The sequence below is a fragment of the Passer domesticus genome, chromosome 7, assembly GCF_036417665.1.
Source record: "Passer domesticus isolate bPasDom1 chromosome 7, bPasDom1.hap1, whole genome shotgun sequence".
NCBI lineage: Eukaryota > Metazoa > Chordata > Aves > Passeriformes > Passeridae > Passer > Passer domesticus.
This window is the reverse complement of record NC_087480.1, coordinates 7,337,501-7,360,839: the sequence shown is the minus strand read 5'-3', so window position 1 is coordinate 7,360,839 and position 23,339 is coordinate 7,337,501. Positions and strand designations below refer to the sequence as shown.

The following is a 23,339-nucleotide window of genomic DNA, read 5'->3' as shown; positions in this document are numbered from 1 at the left end:
AATGCTTCAGACCACTAACAATCATATTTAAAATCACCAGAAACCACAGCTTGTTTTAGTGAGGGCTGCTCAGAAGTCAAAACCTCTGCAGTAACTACTGAACCAGACAAAAGCCCAAAGTGGTTTTGCCCTTGAAAGCTGTAGTTTAAATACAACTCAGAAAAGCTATAACTTCAAATTCACATACTTGCTGTCAACTGCTATTCCACTCATGCTGGAATTACCATCCATTCTCAACTGTGCAGCTCTCAACACTCTGTCAGAAAAAGAAATAATCACATGAAAATCAGAAGCCTGTAGTTAAATTTTATTTATCAGTTCTATTGTTAAATGACACAATCAAAGTCAGTGGATTGGCCTGCAAATCTACACAATAAGACAGCGTCTACGGTGGAAATCAGTAGAATTTGATATGGTTATGACAAAATGGTATCCTTATATTCGTACATCCCCTATATACAATAAACAGTATACACAAAGAAAATGCAACTAGTCTCTGTAAACCATGCACACCACAGCATAAAAACAAGATGCACCTCCTGCAACAGGCCTCCAGCTCGCCCCACAGTTAAGTCCTGTTTACAGCAGTGCCTTTCAGTTTCAAGAGTGAATTATTTTCCCCCGTGAAAACCAAAATATAACTGAGACATCATATTGGCAACTGCAGTTCTCATTTAAAAAAAAAATTGCTGTACATGAAGTTATTCTCTTCTCAAAGCTGCTAATGCAGGGTATTGGTTTGCTGCTGCTTTGCTCTCCCCTTGCCCTTGGCAGGGTTGCTGCCCTTAGGCAGCCACACAACATCAGATGTGAAACCACCTCCAGGTAACTTAGGCGTGGAGCCGTAAGATGTTTTTAAAGCCTTCTGCCTCATTTTCTGCCCCCCTGCCTTCATGGTGTATAGAGTATTACAGGTGAAAGGCAACAGTGCAAGTGAGCCTTGTAAGCATCGTGTCCCTGGGGCCACAGAGGGCCCTCAGTGCCGAGCCCGGGAGCACTGCGGGACAAACGTGCTGAGCTCGCTCAAAGTCTGGCCCAAGCCTTGCAGAGGTTTGTATTTTTTTTTTTTTGCATAGAGATTTGTAGGAGCCCCTGGCAGCCCGTTTGCTGTCCCGTGGGCCGGGGAGGCCGGAGGGATCCCGGGGATCCCGGGGATCCAGCCCCGCACCCCGCGGAGCCCGCTCGGGAGCAGGCTGTGCACCCCCTGCACCACACCTCCTTCCCCTCCTGAAACTATGGCTATGGAAAATCTGGCTTCCGTCGTCCCCAGTCCTCATCCGTCATCGCTATGAAGGGCTCAAGAGCATAGGAAAAAAAAAAAAAAAAGCCCTGTTCTTATCTGGTGTAGCAAAGATTTACTGGAAGTAAATCCTAATTCAAGTGTAAATCTACTTCCATTGAGCAATTCTCTTTATAATATTGCTGGGATTAGAGAGTTTTATGACTTTTTAAAGACACTACACAAATATCAGCAACATAATTTCATCTAGTTTATACCACCAATTATTAAGGAATGATAAATTCGGCATTATGTATTCTAATGGGTAAGAAAGACTTAAAATGAGACACTGTCACAGGATTATAACTTGGAGAAGGCTTTATGAAACAAACATGAGAATGTGCTGTAACTTTTCCAGAATGGTTAAAATCAGACTGCCCTGAAAAATTCTGGAAACAGTGTCTTATAACGTTGGCATTGAGTTCAGAAAGGTATGTATGTATTTTTTTTCTTTTTTTTTAATATGAGATAGATCAAGCTTAAAACTCTAAACAGCAGTAGGTAGAAAAAGTTTAAAATTTTAAATATTTATATAACTAGAGAAATTACTTCTATTCATTTTAAAAGCCAATATTATACATAAAACTAGTCGATAATTTTTCTAGACCTTTACTGTTCCCTTCATCGTCCACTCATTAACTTGGTAAATATCATAAGCAGTTGGTGCCCTTGAAAACACATTATTAAATTAAAATTAAGATAAAATCAAAGGAAAAGGATTTGTTCATATACTGTATTGTGAGAGTATGCTAAATGCTCGTTATTAGGAAATGAGTTTGCTTCCCAGATAGATTTCAGCCGAGCATCATAAACATTTTCCAGCATCCCATTTTGAACTCATGACTAATTTAAGGATTTTTTTTTTTCTTTCACTTCTTTTAAATAAATGTCCAAGCAAACATTTCCGATGAGCCGAGATGGCTCCTGTATTCCATAAATAATCCAACAAACCCAAAAAGGACAATTCAATTACACGCTAAGATTAAGTGTTCCACGTACAGTACAACATTTACTGCAAAGGCAACTGCAAAGGCAACATTTCGACCTCTTTTTGCTTCAGACCCTTGAGAAGCATCACTCGCCATCTCCGGCTTGCAGGCTGGGTTGGGCTCTGCTTCTTTTCTGCCTGGCAGGTGCCCCCCACTACCGCCGCCAGCGCTCCACGTTCCCTGTGTAGTCAGTGCTGGAGCTGTTCTCCCCCTGCTCCCTCAGGTGCGCCTGCTTGGCCCGCAGGATCTTGCGCTGCTCCTGGCGTTTCCGCCGCGCCTCCTGGTGCTCCTTCTGCCGCATGTACTGGTACCGCTGCAAGAACAGGTCTTTTGCATAATCGTACAATTCCACGTCTAAAAAATTGAGGGCCTCGATGCGCTGCTGAGTCTGCTTGTCTATCTCCACACTGGAGGCCCTCGTGCTGTTGTACTGCGTGAAGGGCGAGATGAAGTTCATGTTGAAAGTCTTCTCAAAGAGATACTGAGTCTTGCGCTGGAACTCGGTCAGGCCGAAGAAGGCCATGCGCTTCAGGTTCTCCTTGGCACTGTCCAGCAGAACCTTATTCCTCTGCTCCTCGGGCATGACCGACAGGTTGTAGCATCCCACCAGGCTGAGGTCGGAGAGCATGCGGACCTGGCGGTTGTTGGCCAGGTTGTAGGGGCAGTCCATGAACTCCTGCAGGGAGCAGCCCGACCAGTCGTCCCCCGTGTAGCAGCTGGGCAGCTCCTCGGTGGTGGGGGACCGGCCGTCGCAGACGTGCAGCGACGCCTTCCACGTGGCTCCGCGCTGCACGTGGCGCCATTCGCTCAGGTACCGGGACACGGGGTCACGCAGGATGGTGATGTAGTAGAAATTCCTGCCAGGGGGAGAGGAAAACAGAGCGTTTAGTCCCCTGCGTCTCCAGCACCGAGTGCATTAACGCTCAAAATCAATACAAACAGGCAGATGCACTTAGGAGGCTTTCAGCAGCCCTGCTGCAGAGGCTCCTCGGTGAGCTCACCTCCACGGGGTGAAGGACGGCTGAACAAATCCCCGGGGAGTGTGAAGGGCTGCATGTACCTGCACACACACAGAGCTGTCTCTGTTTAACTGCTGGTGTCTCTACAGAGGCCAAGGGAAGCCAAGACTCCCACTGGGCTGTCCATGTGGCAACAGGCTCCCGCTGGTGCTCCAGCTGATGGTCGTGCCAGACCTTGGGAGAATACTTGAAGTATCTCCCAGGATGTCAGCCACGACCCAAGCAGGACACAGGTAGCTCTGGCTCTTTTAATTTCCTTGTACAACAGAGCTGCACTGACAGGTTTGCACAGACAGCAAAGAGCTGCCTGTGCTACGTTCCTGAGGAGCAGCTGTGGGTCTCAGCTGCACGAGCCCCAGAGCAGCATTACACCTCTGAGCATTTCCTACAGGACCTTTTCTTTTGCAGGCCAGATCAATGGGATGTGCCCAGAAACCCCAAACCACTTCCACCCTAACAAGGACCTTGGCAAAGCCCATGTAAATCTTGTTTTATTCTCATGCCTTCATCTGATACAGGACTGAAATGATGAGAGAGGAGAGCTAAGTGACTAACAAGAAATTTAAAGGATGATTACACCATTTTGTAAGAGAAAACATTTTCAAGGGAGGTGCTGGCTTTGGTTTGAAGCAATAGGATAGTAGCACACATGGGGGTCACGCTGCCACAGGGAACCCATCAGGCCACCTGCTGGAAAAGCTGCAAGTTCAACCACAGAACTTGCCCAGAGTTCACTCTGGGTTGCACATTAATATCCACCATCAAACACCATGCTGTCCACCATCAAAGCCTGAAGAGGGACACAACTCTTTGAACCTCCACTGACATGACCACGGCCTCACCTGGGTGATGCTGGAGGAACACAATCAGGATATCAGCCATCTGCTTAAGCAAATGGAATTAAAGTAGCTCAAATTAAAGTAGCAACAAATTGTCCTGCCAGGGAAGGCCACTTCTCCAGGAGGAGGACACCAAGGAGTGTGTGCCCAGGAGCCCTGAGCCCCTGGGGTGTGATTGCCATGTCCTTGGTGCTGTGTAAGGAGGAGAAGGACATTCATTTGCTTTCTCAAGTGACATTGTGACTGGTCACCTTGAAGTCAAACTTTTGTTCCCTGTTGTTTCCTTTGGCAGAAAAGCCACTAGATGTCAATGTTTTACAGAAAATTGTCTTTGAACGGACTAAAAAGTGAATCACAAGCACAAAAAGGATCCAACTGCACAGGGAAAGAAAACCTGGAGAATCACCATTCCTCTTCCTATTTAGAGCATCCACACTCATGAATAATTAAGTAAGTAGAAAGTACAATAAACGTGCAAAGCCAAATAAAGCAAATGAGCCCAGAACAGTGTTAGTGGCTGGAAACAACAGCACTCAACACTTGGAGCTGGACACCACAACCAGCAGCACCCCCATCCTCCTGCTCACCTGGGGTGGTGCTGCTGTCACCCCCTGCTCAGAGGGATTTGGCCACAGATTCCCACAGGCAAAGGCAGCAAAAGCCCCTGCCACAGTCCCAAGGAAGGTCCTTTTCCACAGAAATGCCATTCAATGAGTTCACTGTGAGAGCTGGAGAGGGAGTAAGAGTAAAGCTCACTTTCCTGAGTGAGTGGCAGCTGCTAATCCCACACTGTCCCTTGCAGAGATGGGAAGAGTTTTGCTCTTATCTCAACAGGTCTCTGGTAGCACTGGAAAACCCAGCCTGGCAAAGAGGAAGGGCTTTCCATGAGCACCACCCCACCCAGCTGCTCCAATGGGCAGGAGCTGTCCCTGATTATGCTTGTGCCTCAGGCTCCTTTGATGCAGCAGCAACACAGCCTCGTCAGGATCCCCAGCACGGGGAAATGGAGCCTCTCTGGGACAAACCCAAACCCCTTCTTTACCTTCTGCCACGACTCCTGAGCTTTGGATCTAGTTTATGGGACACTGCACTAAAATAATGACCCAACCATACAGCACTAACCTCCACATTAACTATAGCAAGTAACAGACAGCAACAAACCTCTGATGCCCGTGGGGGCAAAAGCAAAGCCCTGCTTACCCCAGAGCCCAGTGAGCAGTTCAGCTCAGGGGAGAAGGGTGCAGGCACAGGGGTGCTGCCAGCTGAAGGAGAAGGCCGAGCAGACTGTGTGCTCTAAGGTCATCACAGAAATCGATGGGGACTTAATGCAAGAAGGGAAACAAATCCTGAGCCAAGATCGATACAGTGAGCGTTTTATTATAGTGCAAACTCTTCAGCCACTCTCCCTTTGTGCTCCCTGGTCACAGGTGGTGACAAAGCGTCTCCCTTGGCTGCTGTTGTAAAAACAAAAGAATGAATAAAACCTCGTGTGTTGGGGAAGAGGCTGTGCTGTAAGAGAGCACTGTCAGCCTGGGCTGCCTCACCTGGGAGGTGTCTCCATCTGTGCCTGCCAGGGAAATGCTGCAGTCGAGGAGACTGGGGGGGATGAGGCTGAGTAAGGATGCTCACTGGACTCTGCAGTGAGCATGGAGGTGTCTGGGCTTCCCCAGCACCCAGAGCTCAGGATGCCAGGCAGGGACACTCACAGGATGGCCCAGGCAGGGCCTATATCTCCGTGGCCCAAGCACAGCTCACAGAAACAGGCTCACAGCTGTTACTTACACCTTGTTATTTCCCAGATGAATCCTGCTTTCAAAAAATGAGAAGAGATGTCTTAGAGAGAGATCTCAGAAATTGTATGCATTTCTCTCCTGCCTATTAAAATTCTACCAGAAGAGGCACTACTGCCCCTTTTGGGAACATCAGTTTTGCCCCAAGCCTCTCCTCTGAGTTAGCAGCTCCAGGAAAGCAGCTGTGATGCTCTGTGTTCATCTGAACTGAGCTTCAGGAAGTCACAAAAGCTTTAATGCATCCTCAGCTCAGAGCCGTGCCAGAGATGAATTCGGCCATCAGCACTTTGAGCATCATTCTGCTGCAACTGAGGAAGACTTAAAGCTTTGCAATTATTTTTAGCTCTGTAGGTAACAGCTTGTTCTTTCTGCTCTCTTACCAAGGGGGTGTTGAGCTCCTGCCCGTTCCTTGAAGCGTGTGCTTCAGAGCCCAAAACAGCTGCCAGGGAAGGGATATGCAGGTACCCACACCACAGTGCTCAGGGGGCTCATTGTGTGCAGAACTAAAGTGGTGAGGAGGGGTGTCTCTAATTATGCATTAAAATGGGTCAGAATCTCCCAAAGTCAGAACACATCTCATCCCAGCCCCACTGCCCCACTGATTAATTGCCTGTTGAGGTCAAGGGAGGCTGGAGGTCAGATGCTGGCAGCTGCCATGGCTTCAGCCTGGAAACCTGAGCCTGGCTTGATGGAACTATGAGGTAAGGACTGGAGAGGGGAGCTGAAAGCTGAACATCCACTCACCATTACATCCATTAGTGGATTAGTAGGTGAGGGACTGAGTGACCTTTTCCCATTTCTGCTGAGAAATGAGGCTGTAGCAAGAAGGGCTTTGTAGGTTACTGAGGGTGAGAAACCTACAGCCTCTGCACAGGGAGCACTGCAGCCCCAGAAACATCCCCATCTCCCCCACAGGCTGTTCCCAGGGGCAAACTAACACAGGAAAACACAGCTTCAGCACAGGGCTGAGGAAGCAGGGCTATGATTTCCAGGGAAAGTACTGGGGCAGTCCCGTTCACCATGCAAAAGTAAGGCTATGCTTTAAGCTGGCTCAAACACACCCATTTGTATCTAGGTCAAGCTCAGCCAGATGGCAAGCCTGGCTAGGATGTTTGGAGTCACAGACAGGGCTTGTGCAGTGAATGGGAGGCAATTTTGTACAAGTGTCTCCATCTCTTTGAGTGGAGATGGGAGAGACAAGGAAATTTGTTAAGTTTCCAAATCTGTGTGGTTTTTTTTTCCCCCAGTTCATGGACTTTGTGATGCATTAATGGGCCAGTGTGATAGCAAGTTCTGCTCCATCTGGAGATGGATATTTTGAAAGAAAAGTTCACTCTGAAGGTGCAGAGGCAAAGGGATAGACCAGATTTGTGCCACATCCAGCAGAAATGCAAATAAAACAAACTAAAACCCTGCAGCAGAGATTCTGCATATGATGCAAAGGATTAAGGATGGAGCTACTGAAAAAAGAAAAATAATCATAGGGTTGGCACTTCAGCACGAGAAACAATGCACAATCACCAGAGCCAGCAAGCAGCACAAGGACAGCCATGTCCTTCCCCCCTCCACACAAACTCATGCTGCTGAATAAAAATCTAGAGAGCTCACTTATAACAGAGTAGCCACATACTCTTTCTTTTACTGAGCAATTTGGGTTTTTTTGAGATGGCAACTTGTCTCAGCTCATCTGACCACAGGAAGATGCTCCTACGCTGTGGCCTCGCGCACAGATCTGAGATCCCACCTCCTTCTCCACTGCTCCCAGCAGCTGTGGGGAAAGGGTGAAACTGTGTCACAGGCAGTATCCTGCACTTCTCCCTCATCCCACACCACTTGGAAAACGTCCCTGCTCAGGATTATTTGACAGCAAAGTCACAGACAATGACGGAAGGTCGGGAAGGCGAATGGTGCGAGTCTCACATTCCTTGCTGTGCTCTCAGGAACCCTGCCCGTGGGCTCCAAAGCTGCTGATGGATTTTAATCTCTGGCAGAGGGTCTCCAGCCGATCAATCACGGCCACCACATCTCTCTGAGAAGTCAAACTCAATTACGCCACGCCGGGCGCCGAGTGCTTCGCTCCCAGAAGTTGAGGTTAATTCCCATCAAGAGTGGCCCACTGAGAATTTGATTTGCTAATACCGCAAATTGTTCCTCCCAGAGAAATACCGCTGCTGCCTAATTTGTTGGAGTCAGGCATCTGTTTGGAGATCACTCAGGGAGAAGCAAAGTGTTCATTTAATACTGTGACTCATCCTGATTCTTAACAAACTCTGTCACCTAGAGACACAATCAGAGGGACAGGGGTGAGCATCCTGGTGAGAGCCTCTCCTGCCTCAACCATCCCTGCTTGGAACCTCCCCCCAAAACGAGAACACCTCTCGCCTGCCAAGAGCTGCTCCTGCAGCATAACTCACAGAGATGAGGCCAAAATATCTGGCAAGTTTACTGAGGCAGCGCTGGGAATGAAATGTTTGCATCCACTCTAGATTGGTCCCAGGTGCTTCCCAGCAGTGCTGTGGATGGCAGTGGCAGCAGTGGGGATGCACTCATGGCCCATGGGCTTCCCACAGGGCTGCTCTGCCCCAAGCCTCAGAGACAGGGCAACAAACACATCTGGGAGAGCAGAGGAGCAAGGGGGGCTGTCCAGTTCCCCTGAGCTGCAGGGAGATGTCACTCCCACTATTCCATGGCTGCCTCCACGCCCTGGAGCTGGATCTGCAGCCTGGCTGCCCATGCCAGGGCTCCCCTGCCACTGTCACAGCTCCTACAAGGAGGTGACCATGGAGCAGGGGTATTGGAACAGGACTGCTCCCCTTCTCACCTCTCCCCAAAGACCTCAGTGCACCTCAGGCCCAGCTGGACCCTGGGCTGGCTGCTTCTTCCTATGAGACCTCTCTTTATTCAAATGAAACCAAACTTCCAGGTCCGCCTCATCCAAAATCCAAATTACAGTAAAATCCAAATGAACAAATCCCTTCTACATTAAATAAGTGATGGATAAAGATTATGGGGAGGGAGAGAAGGAGGAACAAACACCCCTTTCCTCTGCAGCAGCCTGCAAGACTACCCAGACTATATTCCTTTACTCTGGGTCTCAGGGTGGCAGAAGCAAATAATGCATTAGCTCTGAAAAAGGGCCTGGAAGGAATGGAGATAAGTATTTCAGGACTGTGAATTAAAGCTGTTAGCAAATGCAAATTTACATTTCCTCTAAGTAATCATTATGTTTTCACTTCTATCAGCACCCAATGAATCACAGAGATGTTTTGTCTAGAAACACTAATGGTGGGGGTAGGAAGCCAGCAGCCTACCCACAGCAACGGCAGCAGGAGAGAAGTGCCAGAGAAACCCATAAAAAGGAGCTGGATTTTTCAAGAACAGCAATTACATCAGCCCATCATTGCCCGTGAAATTACCAAATATGAAAGATCTGCGGAAAAAAAGCATTTCAGGCACAGAGGAAGGCAGCGATTTAGCAGGTCAAGGTACACATTCATATATGTGCAGGCATGGCATATGCAAACAAAGATAATGAAAATAAGGCTTTAAATAAGTAAAAAATATGCAGCCTCACACACACACATGCTCCCAGCTACCCTCACGCACAAAATAATTGTCCACAGTGCTGCCTGCGGAGGGGAGAGCGGCCCTGCAGATCTGCCAGAGTGGTATTAATTTCATAATTGCCTGTATTATTAAGCTCTCTGCAGGACATCCCTGCTCACAAGCAATTCAGCAAGAATAGTGACCTTTTAAATTACTTTTTTTTCCAGTAGTGCATAAAAAGAGAAGGAAGTTTCTGTTTTTAGCAAACAGAAGAGTGACTCAGCTGCTGGTGCCATTCCCCAGTACTCTGCCTCCACCCTGGAGTCTGGCATGGGGAAGGGTGGCAATGCTGGGCAGAGGGGCCCAGACCCATCCCAGCCACCTGACCTGCTGGATGAAGGACTGAACTGCCCTCTGGAAACACCCAGCTTCCATCACAGCCTATCTAGAGCAGTAAAGCTTCCCATCCCATCAGCCTGCTTATATGACAGAGGCATCAGGATGGGGAGCAGCAGTGGTGCAGAGCCCCCAGGCTGGACATGGGAGGTAAAACACAAGGAAAGGAGAGAGAAGGTGACAGGAGGATCGGTGTGTGCCCACCTCCACATGCTGGATGACAAGCTGCAGCACAGGTGACACTGGATTTGTGAGGTCTGGGCAGCATGCAAGGCCTTGGCTTTGGAAAGTGCCTTTCTTGCCTAGGGCGATTATCCCTTAATAAACAGAGGCAGAGCTGAATTCTGCTCTTAATACACACTAAGAAAACTCAAGGTCTGTGTGATGTCTTTTGAAACACTGAGCTCTGGCACCCACAGAGTGCCAGGAGCACCTTCCTACTCCCGGTGTGAGGAGCTGTCCCTGTCCCCTGGAGCTGCTGGAGGAACATCACACACATCTTCCAGCATGGCCCCGATCACAGAGCTCTTATGGATTCATTAAAAAGCATGGCAGATATCCCAAAGCCAAAAGGAGGCCACTGCAACAGAGCTGGTGAATAACCACAGGATGCTGCTATAAATCAGATCTTTACAACAGTATTTACCCCATCTAAATGCTGCTGCAGGAATTAGTTTCAACGTGTAACTGATATTTCTGCGGTGGCAAAGATCGAGGTTTGCAAAGCCTACACTCCATAAGCAGCGGTTTACAGAGATGGAATAGTGGCAGTTTTTCATTTTCCAGAGTCCACTCACCCTTCCAAGAATCTTAATGCCTCATTGATTCATAATACAGTACATAAAGATTTCATTTTTTCTTGCACACAGTGATATATTATGGAGGCAATCTATTTTGCCACTGAAAAGTTTGCTTAGTAGAGAAATTTGGAGTTTTGACATTCAGGAAATTACAGTCATCTGTAAAGTGCGATTGATATGCCAAGGCTAACATTTTCATTGCACTTATGGAGCCAGAATAACTATGCTAAAATATTTATTACATTCTAAAAAAAAATCCAACTTCTTGTTTATAAAAAGCATATATTTAGCAATAAAAAAGCTTTATTCTTATATCCATATACATTTTAGCTATGTCTTAAATGCACAAAGCCACATTCTCTCTGATCAGATGAAAATACTTATAATAATCAAATAAAACCAGTATTTTAAACAGGCTCGGTGTGTGCAAGCAGAGGGTATGACCTGACACGTGGCTGCACGGAGCTGCACAACAGCAGAGAAATGAGGTAGGGGCTGTCACAACAAACCTGCCCAATGTCCCCTGGGGCTGTGGACACCTGTCCTGCCAGCCACCAGCCACCCACAGGAAGCAGGAGATCACTGAACCCTGTGTGCTTCATGTGCAAGTTCTGGGCTAATACGATCCAGGAGGAAGTGGGTGTGGAGGGCTCCAGTCTCAAGCTTGGCATGCACACTTGTCTTCTTTATGAACACATCAATGTGTATTTAGAAGTTGTGATTTATCCTGTATCCTGAGCACTCACTGCAAATCCATAATCGCTGCCTGAACACCCCTCCCAACTCCTCTGTACATGAGTAGCTGCTATTGAACACCCCTGCCTCAGCGCTGGAGAAACCTTGGAGCTCTCAAGAAAAAGATCACACGATCAGCCCCAAGAGCTCTGCATCTCCCACAATGGGAAATTAACCCCAGAAAGGTATTTATAAAATCATTTGTTACTATATCAGAGCTCAATCAATTCTCTTCAATAATACATAAAAGGAGGAGGTTTGGCTCACAAGAAAGAACATAATTCCTTCACAAGCCATTTGCAGATAATCTTCCGTACGCCAGTTAATACATCCCATGATAGATTATACAAAAGGGCTTTTAAAAACTAAATAGAAGATATATAGCATATAAAAAAGGCACATTAGTGCAACTTATATTTTGCTTATCATGACTATTGAGCATACAGAAATCCAGGGAAAATCCTTCCCAGTCTTTCTAAAATTTTGTCAAAAGCAAGCATCTATTGAAAACATCTTTGCAATGTAATTAATGAACTGATACTAATGTAATTCTCAGCCTGCTGCCAAAAGAGGGGTAGAGGAATGGACAGTGTATTTACAGCTGCAACTTCTACAGTTTTAATTTCAGCTCTCATTGATTCCATTGAGCACTATGAGACTGTATAATGAAGAAATCTGTATCAATTGAAAATACCAAGTGTGCTCCTGCCCCACTAGGGCACTACTGTAATATCACGTAATGGAAGGGGATTCTCATTTAATTGAATTGGAAATGAAACACATATTAGCTAAGAAAACTTAATCAGTGCAATAATATTAAAATGGGCCACTCAGACAAACTATACTGATTAAGTCACTTGCAAACATTTCCGTAATCATCACTGAGACTTGTGGCGTTAATGATTTAAACTCACTTTTCTACTCCAGGGAACAAAACTGCAATTTCATAGCAGACAATTAGAATATTTTAAGCCCTCCCTCACACACTACAATACAGTCTCCTGGCAGAAGCACAGGACCTCATCCTGCAAGGATGCATCTTGAGCTGTGACGTACAAGGTCTGCATGGATGCTGGGATGAGGTCCTGTGCTTCTGGGATGTTTGACGTGATGCTGGGATGTTTGGTTGAAGATGGGAGACAGCCCTGAAAGCACCTGGCTGGTTGGGAAGTGTTTCTGAGGTACTGGCTGTGGTTTCTCTGCAGACTTCATCTTTAATCCTGACTTGTTACTGATGGCACACTCCGATGCACCGTAACACTCTGAGCTCCAAATGGCTCCCAGCAGACCAGGAGTTTAAAACTTGTATTCACACACAGTTGACATAACTGGATTTAAAATTTTCATGGAACAGCAGAGTGCATTTCTAGTAAAACTCCATGGATGCATTGGTTGTGTCAAAGCTCAGCTGGGAGGGGTTTTACATCAGCTAAGCAGGCAAGACTAAGTAAACATTACAAGATGTGCAGAACATCTTGTTTTCCACATCTCCTAGTTCCACCCCAAACATTTAGAAAAAGTATATCTTACTCAGTCTAAATCAATGAGAACAATGCCCTTAGAAAGCCATGTTAACAGAAAATGACACTTCAGCCTCTCACACAACAACCCTGAACAAACCCAGGGATGTGTCCATTGTGTTGTGCTCAGGACTATCCACGCAGTCCAAGCTCGTGGTGTGCCTGGAAACTGGAGACTGAGCTGGCAAAATCTCACCTGATGCTTTCCTGGCAGTCAGTGACAGCACATTCAGCACTGACATCAGCTCGGACACATTGCATTTTTCTGGATTTCAGATGCTCCCTGTATTTTTAATTAATTTGTAGCATTAAGACATTAAAAATCCTACTTGCAGACAGTAAAAAGGCAAATTCAATTCTTCCATCTTTTCAGTGCCATGAAGCAAACTCCAGCCAAAGTGGCAGATGAACTGAGGCCACCACAGAGAGGCAACAACCTGGGCTGGGCAGGAGAGCAGTCCAGCTCCCCTCTGTGCCAGCTGAAGAACTGGCACTGCTATGCAAAAGGCACCCAGTTCCACTCCCCATGAACAGCGCTATTTGCTTCATCCTTTACTCTGCTTCTCTCAGTGTGTGGGTATCACAAGCTTGGGCCAAGATCTGACCTTTGAGCAGCTTCTCACTGCAGTTCCTGAGCCCTGAGCTCCCAGCCCTCCCTCACCACCCACAGCCAAACAAGCAGGCAGCACACTGAACCCTCAGCTGGAGGGAAGTCCTGCTTAGGCTAGCTGAGAAACCCTTAAAACCAAGCTGATTTCAGCTGAAGCCAAAGATAACCTACCCCTGCCAGAAGGGACATGATAAACCCGGTATGATAAACCTAAAGCAAAATAAACCACATGACATGTGGGGTTATTCACTAAGGTCACAGCTCCTTCCAAAAGGATCTGCCATTGCTCCCACTCCCCCAACCTTGTCCTCAAAATATGAAACAAAAAAAGGAAACAAGGAAACAAACAAACAAAAAAGACAAGAAGCAAAACTCTTCTATGAACAGCAAGAGATCGTTCAAAATCGTTTAGTTCCTATCTGTGAGTATCTCTCGAAAGATTTTCAGAAGACACAGTTCTACTCCTCCATGGATTATTCTGGCTAAAAATGTGTGTGACATTTTAATTATCAAGTACAAATGTTACTGCAAGTAAGCAATGAAACAGATGGTGTCCTGAATTTTACAGTACAGCCACATTTTCCAGCTCAAATTTACAGTTCACCAATCATCAGCTTTAAATTCTGTCTCTACTGCATCTCCCCTACCCATCTGAAACATCACAACTCTCCAATGCTGAGAGCACAGCTTTGGGAAAGTTGGGAAATTTTGGGAAATTCAACCCAAGCTCCAAGCAAATGTTTCCAATGAGGAAACAAAGTGGAGCACAACTCTGTACATTAGAAAAGCATGGCAGGTAGGAAGTGGGAGAGCACTGAGGAACTGCCCTACTCAAGTGAGCAAAGAGGTGATCCTGATACCTCCTTCTCCAAGAAGGACCTGATTTGTTTATCTCATCCTCTTCCTCAGTGAACTCCACTCATATCAGTTATCAGTCCTGAGATTTGCCTCTCTACCCACCTGGAGTACTCAGCAGCCCCCTCAGAGGGTGCCCCCAAGGGGAAGGGACAGGATGGAATGAGTGTCCCCTCGGGATCCACCAGTGCCAAGTCCCACCTCACCAGGGACAACAGAATAGTAAAGCCAGAAGCTTTTCCATTAACTGTTGGTCTACCGTCCTTCCAAAAAAACCCTCAATGCTAAAGATCAGAGTTGTAGTTTCACGTGTTTATTTCCCCCCTCTTACAAAACATGAAACAGAATTCAAGACACAAGAGCCACACATGTGGATGGGGACAAGGAGGACCTGGGAATACTCATCTCCTGGATTGACAGCACCATGGCAAATGTGGTCCTTGCTCTGAGGAGCTTTATTATCCATTTCAGACAGCACACTAGGAGAGAGTGTGAGTCCAGTGACTCCTGGGGAACAGAAGTAGCAGCATCCCCAGATTCAAGCAGCAAACAGAGTGAGTTTTCAGCTGTCCCTCTTAACTGTGTGTGGCCAGGCTGAGGAGCACACGATGCCCTCATTGAACAGGCTCTTGATTTAACAGGCTGTGACCAAACTGAATCCTGGAAAGCTTTCCTGATACTCCACTCCATTCATCTCCACTAAAAGGGAGCTGCTGCCGGGGCTTATGGCATCAGGGCTGCAATTATGACAAGGAAACGTTTTCTGGGAAGGTGTCCCAGAAAGCAATACACTGAACATTTCCTCTCACCACTGGCAGTGCTGAGCAATAACTCCTCTCACTGTTAGCATCACTTCGAGCCAGGTCTCCAAGGAAGGGCACCCCTCCTGTCATGCCCCTGTGCTGGCACAGGGCTGGGACCACCAGCTCTGCTCTCACCATTCAGCTTCTGCAGAACCCCAGGGACACAGAAGTACTCCTGCAAGGATCAGACAAAGGGAGATGCTGCACAGGCCAAGGCATGTATCTTTTGGATGCCAGACTTTTCCCATTTTGCTTTGAAATGGACTGGAGCTTTGGGGGTGGAGGGGACAAAGGCAGCTTTGCAGACAGGCAGTGATGCTCAGTCACAAAAGCATTTGCAACAAGAGCTCTGCCTCTTGCATGCAGGTTTGCTCACTGTCACTTAATCCAGCACCACGCTGGCATCCAGGGTGAAGGTGGCAAGATCTGTGGTGTTCCTCTAAGCCCACCTGGGAACCTCTTCCCAAAGGGAACCAAACAGGGCACTTGCAGATCGGGAGGGACCCGAGCACTGAGCTTGTCTTGGAGCACAGCTGCTTTAACAAAACTTTCCAATGAACTCCTGATCCCCCAGGGAAACATGCCTGGGTATTCTGTCCCCAGGGAGAGAAGCCAAAGCAGTGTCCAGTGCCCCCAGGGGCAGCAGATTGATGCTCCTGCATTTGAACTCAGCAAACAGGAGCTCCAGAGCATGGTGAAGTGCATGGCAGCAGCTCAGGCTCTCTCTCAGTCACACTGGCAGCTGGATTGCTGCGATAAATAAACCTGAAAATCGACTGTCTGAGCAGCAACAGCTTCTTCCTATGTCTTCATCTTTGGAGGGGTTAATCTAGAATAATCTAATTTATTCCCAAATTGCAGGCAGCAGTGTCTTTCCCCATTTAGCAGATTAAGAAACTGTGCTCTACGAAATTTATCTGAACAATTCATTCCCACAAAATTACACTGGGTTTTGAACTGAGATTAATATACTCCATTGTATCTGCAGGCTAAGCAATCCACTGAGGCGCCAGATTAAAGCACAGCTAAACACCACCTGAGTGGGCTTTTCTGGCAAAGCATCTGTGCAGGGATGGGACAAGAGCAGCAGGTGCAAAGGGGATCCCAGCAGTGACAATCTGAGCCAGGGCTCAGGCACAACATCAGCATCTTCAGCTGCATCTCCCCCATCCTGTCATTAAAATAGCAGCACCCCCATAACTCATTTCAACATACTGCGACTAGGCTCCTCTTCACATTATTTTAAACAAAATGACACTTTCTCTAGACACTTAAATGCATCCTGGTCTCATCACATCAACAGAGGAAGCATATTTTTTCTGTTTATGTGAAAGGTGATATTGGATGCATCATACATTGAAATCGTTTGCTGGCTTCCTCTCTTGATGTAAGAAAGGGGAAAGAAAGTCAGAGAAGATAGATTTTAAAGATGTATGCATATGCATGATCATTTTCTAACCTAGAACATTATTAAATTCTTTCATATATTCATGTGAGAACTGCAAAAGATTATGAAAGTAGAGATGCTATCACTCATACTTTCCCAGAGCAAGGATTAGGGAGCTTTTCTTCTTAATAAAAGTGATATATTTAAATACTATCTGTTTGGCCAAACCCTAGTTAGCACTGGCCAACAGAGGTAGAGCTCACATCCCTGCTTTGCAGAATAAACCTGTCTGCAGGTCTAGCCTAAACACAGAACATGACTGAGGAAGAGACATCACACGGTTGTCAGAGCTTTGACCTTTTTACGGCTATTAAATTTCCACTTAAATGGCTATTAAATAACCACTTAAATTTCTGCAGTTTCACAGGTCTAGCACCCTCTACCAAAAATACACCCCACATGGCCCATCCAGCTCCTTCCCAGCCCTTGGAGAGCTGAGCCCTGACAAACCCTGCCTGAGCCATTTCACCCAAAGGCGTTGCAGAAATCTTCTGGTTTGCAAGTGATGCTAAATTCATCTAAACAGCTTTATTTATGAGTGGTGTTACATCCCACTTCTTGGGGAGACAGATCTGCCACTAGAATTGCCTTTTCCTGCCTGCAGAAACTGTAACTCTGCATCAACATTACACAATTATTTTAAAACCACTATTTAGATAGCTCTATGGTAATGGATATGTACACCAACTCCAGTGCCACAGAATTTGCATAACAGAATTTTTTATCATGCTTCTTAAAGATTAATAATTTAAAGCAAGTTGTAACTGTGCTAAGATTTAGTCTTATGTTTTCATCACTACTTTATATTCTCATAAATATCCAACATTTCCAAGTACATAGGAATCTGAGAAGGTATTCAAGAGAAAAAACTGCAACCAATATATCTTCCATTTATGGAATTGAATATAAGATCATATTCAAAGTGCTGCATTTACTGACTGATTTTGAATACATAAAAGATATAGCCATTGCAAATTCACCTTTCATTGCAAAGCTTTGTTCTTGTAGTGACATAACTTATTGCCAGATTAGAGCCCCAAGTACAGCTGGGTCATTTTTTGTGTTCTCCATTCCCACAAACACGACTGGGAGAGACAGGTCGTGCTCTCTATCAAAGTTGTGCTTACCACACAGCAATATTGCAACACGTCCCATTAGAGTTATGTCTGCTGAGACTGTGAGCACAGACTTGGCTGCAGGCACCTCCTAATGGAATTACATAATTGGAGGCATGTCATCTAAATCTGAACAAATTGGATTCCCTTGTCATGCACTATTGAATCAGAACGGGAAGAACACTCCATGCTGTTATCTATGGTAAACCAACGGTGGCAAATCCAGCGTCACTAATATTTTGATAATGTGATGTTTATTAAAAATTGGGGAGGAAAAAAAAAAGTTTCATGTAAGGCATGTCAAAATCATGTTGCATTGAAAAATGAGCTCATCCGAGCTTGGTTTCAGACTGGGAATTACGTTAATGGCTTATGACGGTTGGGATGTTAAGAAGATGTAACTGAAGAACCACACGAGGCTGGTTGCCTGCAGCAGCCAGGGAAGTGCAGACAAGGATTTGAGACAAGCCCCAGCACCAGCTCTGCATCTGGCAGGAGTGACAGCCACCAAGGTGTTTGCTCTGCCACAGCCCCTCCCTGCCCAGTCTGTGGCGGATCGCAGCATTAACATTCTCATCCCGCAACTGAATTCTCCAGCCCTTGCAATTCACAGGCATGCCCTGCTTTTCGTTTACAAGTATATCAACTTTAATTTGGAATTACTGGAGGAATCATAACGAGGGAGCAATAATTTTGAACACACTGAACTGCGCATTCAGGGCAAATTTTCACTGAGCACTCAGCTCGACCTCCAGCTCTGCACGTATGAAAGAACAGAGGCATTAATTACATTACCAGAATCACTAATCAGCTCATTGCATCTTTACATTTCATCAGCTAAATGCTGGTGCAAAATGAGAGGCTTTTTTCCCCCTGTAATTCAGCTCTTCAAGCCTCACTAGGATACTTCCATGAGCACATGGTATGAATTCATTAACAAAAACAGCAAGAAAAAAGAAACTAAGAAATTAATTGTGAAGCCTTACAGAATTCATGGTTCTCATAGTTAATTAACTGTGGGGCAGCTTGGGCTCCTGTTTCCACACCAAGCCATTAGGGCACCTCATGGATGAGCTGGTCCCCAGGCAGAAGTGATGAGTTGGAAGGGCAGAGCACCCACCCACTGTCTGGTCCAGGTGATGGGCCCAGGGTCTGTGAGGACAAGAGGGGCTGTTTGCAGTATGACTCTCCTGGGGCTGGCACACTGCAGAAATTCAGGTTTCAGCGTGCCAGCTGCACGTTGGCTGCACACTAACAGTGCTGCTCTGCCCCAGCAGCACTGCAGCCCTGCAGGACTGGGCCAAATGCTGATTTATATTCGGCACGAGGGAGAAACGCTGTCAAATCACCAAATTACCTCAAGTTGTAAGAGCACACAGCGGGGGGAAAGTGTTAACTACCTAGTGAGCCTCTGCCTGTAGATCAGCATGGAAAGGAGTCAGGTGAACATTTACTGAGCTCTGGGGTCAGAGCATGCCCCCAGTTGCAGCACAGGATCACACCACAGCCCAGCAGGGTCACACCACAGCCCAGCAGGGTCACACCACAGCCCTGTAGGATCACACCACAGCCCAGCAGGATCACACCACAGGCAGCCCCACTATGCAGATGCACGGTCCCACCTCGGCAGCCCCTTGCAAAGAGACCCCCAAAAAAGCTGTACCTCTAAAATGTGCATAACTCCCTGGTCTAAAGGGCCATTAATCTATATGGACAAAAGAACTGCTTGAAGAACAAGTGCTTAATCCAACACTAATCCATCTTTTGTTAATCTGCAGCTTCAGCCTTTTCTGCCACCACATTGTGACCTGTCTCCTCACATGCCCATCTCCACAGAGCTCTCTTCCTTGATGGCAGTGCCTTGCTCTCCTTGGCCAAAATGATCCTCTGAAGCGATTGTCACATATGCAAAAGACCTGAGAGCCTAAATTACATGATACACCCTCACATCTTCACAGCAAGCGCCAGCCTGTCTTAAAGCCTCAGCACATCTGGTTACACAAATGACCTCAACCATGCTGCTGAGGCTGAGTCGTTGCAGGGCTCGGTGACACTGTGCTGTGTCCTCAAGTGACACGACTGACACCACAAGACCACAAGGACTTGACTCAGTCGTGCTGCAGGGAGGCTGCTGTTGTGGCAACAAACCTGGAACTGAACTGTGGACCTTCAGGATGGGCAACAGCAGATCTGCTCTTGGCATTAGAGCAGGGAACTGGGGCTGACTCAGGTTTTCAATCCGATATGGCTTAGAAGGAGCCATGACAAACATCCCCAGGGCAGTGGTGTGGAGTCAGGAGGACTCACCACCTTCTGCAACACCAGCTGCAGAGCTGAGCCAGCAGAGCCCTCCAGCCACATGGGCTCACCACAGCAAGACAAAACCCCCAGAGCACCACAGGAAGAGAGGGGAGGTGGGAAGGGCACACCGGGATGCTGAGCAACAGAAATGTCCTAAACACATAGGCAAGAACAACATCCACTGAGCTGGGAGACAGCAACACAGCAGATGTGAGGTTGTACATATAAACAACATCATTAAAATCATTATTTTAACTTCCAAATTGTAGGATGCTCCTGCTAGCAGTAATGGACAAAGCCACCTTTGCTACCTGGCAAGCATTTCCACAACTCTCCAGGGCACCTCCAATATTCAGAAAGAAACCTTTACTCATCCACAGAGAGGTTATGAACCACATCCTTGCATTCAGCCTCCGTTGCTTTAGAAGTATCAGCTTGCAATTAATACAACTAATTAATATCACTAATTAATGAATTGAAGCAAGGGCAGGGAGCTAGGAGAACATTGTTTTTGATAGCTATGAAATGGACTAACAAGAGCCAGCTGGATAATTACTCCTCTCTTCAGGAGTTTTAAACTAGTTTGATTTTCATCAAAAAAGCTCCTGTGAATATTTAAAGCAAAAATTGTAAGAATAGAGTAAGAAAACTGCTGTCCAGTTTTGCCAGTGTGACTCATCTTTCCCCCACAGAGATGCAGTCAGGTTTTAATGGACATGAGGGAGTCCAGATGGGAAAGGGATGGCATGTGCTCCAATTAGCAATCACACCTCTTTAAAACCAACTGACCATGAGACATAAACCCCCGAGGAGAAGATCCTGTCAGTGCTCATGGGGATGGTTTGCCTGGAAAGGACTCTGCTGGAGTAGGGGTTTAAGCACAGGCATGATGCTGAGCTGGGAAGGAAACACTGAAAAACATCCCCGGGGTCTCCACAGGACTTCATTTTCCTCCTTCGTGGCCAGGACAACCTTGGTGTCTCCCTTGGATGCTAATTTGGGGCTGCTGGTCACCCAGCCTACAGCCATGCCATGGCTGGAAGAACACCCAAAACCCACACCCGAGACAGGGCTGGGGTGTATCTGTGTGGAGGGGTGGGTTACACAGTAGTAACAGCTGGCTGGAATAATAAATTAGCACCTAATTAACAGGAGTGTTGGCTGCAAAACACTGAGTTAATGGAATACGGGAAAAAAAAAAAGAAGGCAAAGAGCTGGTGCTGTGAAATAGGGAGATTGCTTCAGAAGCTGCTTTGTCAAGGACGTCTTCGAAGTGGAGGGTTTAAAAGCTGAGGGAAGAAAAGTGTTTTTTGTGGGGGAAAACTTGCCCAGTCCTTACCCAAGGTCAGGATTGTTTTCCAAGCAGGCATTAGTGGCCAGCACTCGCCAGACTCTCCCTGTCAGGTACAAAAAGGGGCTGTAATGTCTTTAAGTTGCATGCCAGAGGACAAGGTAAGCATTTGGGATGCAGATAATACAGTCAGGACAAATATTTATTGGGTCAGTAGTCGCTGGTGAGAAAGAGGAGCTATAAAGTGGAGATAACAGGGAATAATGCTGCCACAACGGGAAACTGCACTAATGACTTAACAGCTCTTTGCACCTCTCCACAAAAACCTCCTAAGGGAAAACTCCTATTCAGCGCAGAGGAAGCAGCGGTATAAATCTGCTTCCCGCTGCATCTGACCCCCTTTGCTCTCGCAGCTGCTGCCAGACCAGCTCCTGCCTTATTTTACTGCGCTTCTACCCTGGTTTTGCTCCCCTTCCCCACACAAACCAACATAAATCCTCTCCCCAGCTCCATGGCAGGTCGCAGCAGCCCCGGTGGAGCAGAGAACCCTCCCACTGCTCCTCTCTGAGCTCGGGGACAGTCCCAGAGGGGACAGCAGAGCTGGCACAGCAGCAAACCCCAAACTCCACACTCCCCAAATCCCACCCAGCACTTCAGGGGCCTGTGCACGCGAGGCAAATGCAGAACAAGCCTCTGCTCTAGGTAGGAGACACTAAGGACACAGTTTAAATAAAAGTGCCGTTTAACTGAGTTTAATTAATATTCCGAACTACACGTAAGCCTTTAACACACAGCAGGATCACGGTGAAAGATTTATGAGATTGGTTCACCTTTTGCAAAGTGCTGCCTTGGGTCATCAGCACAAACTTATCATCAGCCCATTCCACACCAGTGGGGAGCTGGAGCGAGAGGGGAAGGGGAACATCTGCACGAATATGATGTGACCTACTTTTACAGTAATTTGAATGCATATCTGGGGAAAAACCCCACCCTCTAAAATTTTAAGGGAGAATTATAAATCAAAGCACGACAGTAAACAAGTCGTTTGTGAAGTCGTACTGTCTACTCAGTACAAACAAGAGATTCATCAAATAATAAAATACTACTTTAGAAGAAAACAAGCACAATTATTTTATAATTATGGCTGCTCTAGTCTTCTGAGGGCAGGAAACCTTCCTACCTCCATAGAATCATAATCAAGACTCATCAAAGTCCTGTAAAAGCAAATCAATACCTGCTCTTGGCAGGACGAGTTAATTAATACCAGAGTGCTCTCCTGCCTGGCTGTCAGGCTGATGGTGCTCAGCACAGCTCTGCCAAATGCTCTATGAAAAACCATCCAGCACCACTTGGCTGCTGGTGAGAAAGGATGCCATCCCTGAGAGTCTGGGTGTAGGGGCACTGGGGCTGTGCCCTGCTTTGTAAAGGACACAGACATCAGGCTGTTCCAATCTCTAAAACGCAATCGACTCCTCACTTAGGATCCTTATTTCCATCAAGCAGGAGACTCAGGCAGCACCACATGGCTAATTTTATAAAGGGAACTCAAAGCCATGTCCTTGTCACCACTACTGCACTTGTGGAGTTGGTCCCTGGTTATGTGTGGTGATCTGAGGTGCTGTGCCACCCCCACATCAGACATGCCAGGGGGAGCTGCCTGTTATCAGGGAACTCTTCACACCACCAGCAGTGGTGGCTTAACACCCTGCCACAGACTTCAGAGGTGCCACTTCAAATGTTGGCTACCAGAGTGCAAGCTTTCATCTTTCCATGGCAGATTCACTGGAGCTCCGTGCCTTTTACTGCATGACTTCCTTCGCTTTTTTTGCTAATTATGAGACCTTTAAAATGGAAGGTTTGTCTGCCCTCTGTGATTAGCAAAGATCTCACAGCCTCCCTAAAAGTGCAGAGAAAATTACAGCCAAGAACATGATAGCAGTTAGAAGCCCAGAGCAGGAAGCAGTGAAACACACTCAGCAGATTGCTTTGAAGCAAAAGCTCAGT

At 46.7% G+C, this 23,339-nt stretch overlaps 1 protein-coding gene across 1 annotated transcript in view; it reads right to left on the bottom strand.

The window, feature by feature from the left end:
* Positions 1-286: 286 nt before the first annotated feature.
* Positions 287-23,339, bottom strand: part of HS6ST2 (heparan sulfate 6-O-sulfotransferase 2) — a 126,919-nt gene continuing 103,866 nt past the window's right edge. The window contains exon 2 of the mRNA XM_064426662.1: positions 287-3,125. Within this exon, the coding sequence (XP_064282732.1) occupies positions 2,423-3,125 (703 nt within the window). The 3' untranslated portion in view covers positions 287-2,422. The remainder of the gene's footprint in view (positions 3,126-23,339) is intronic.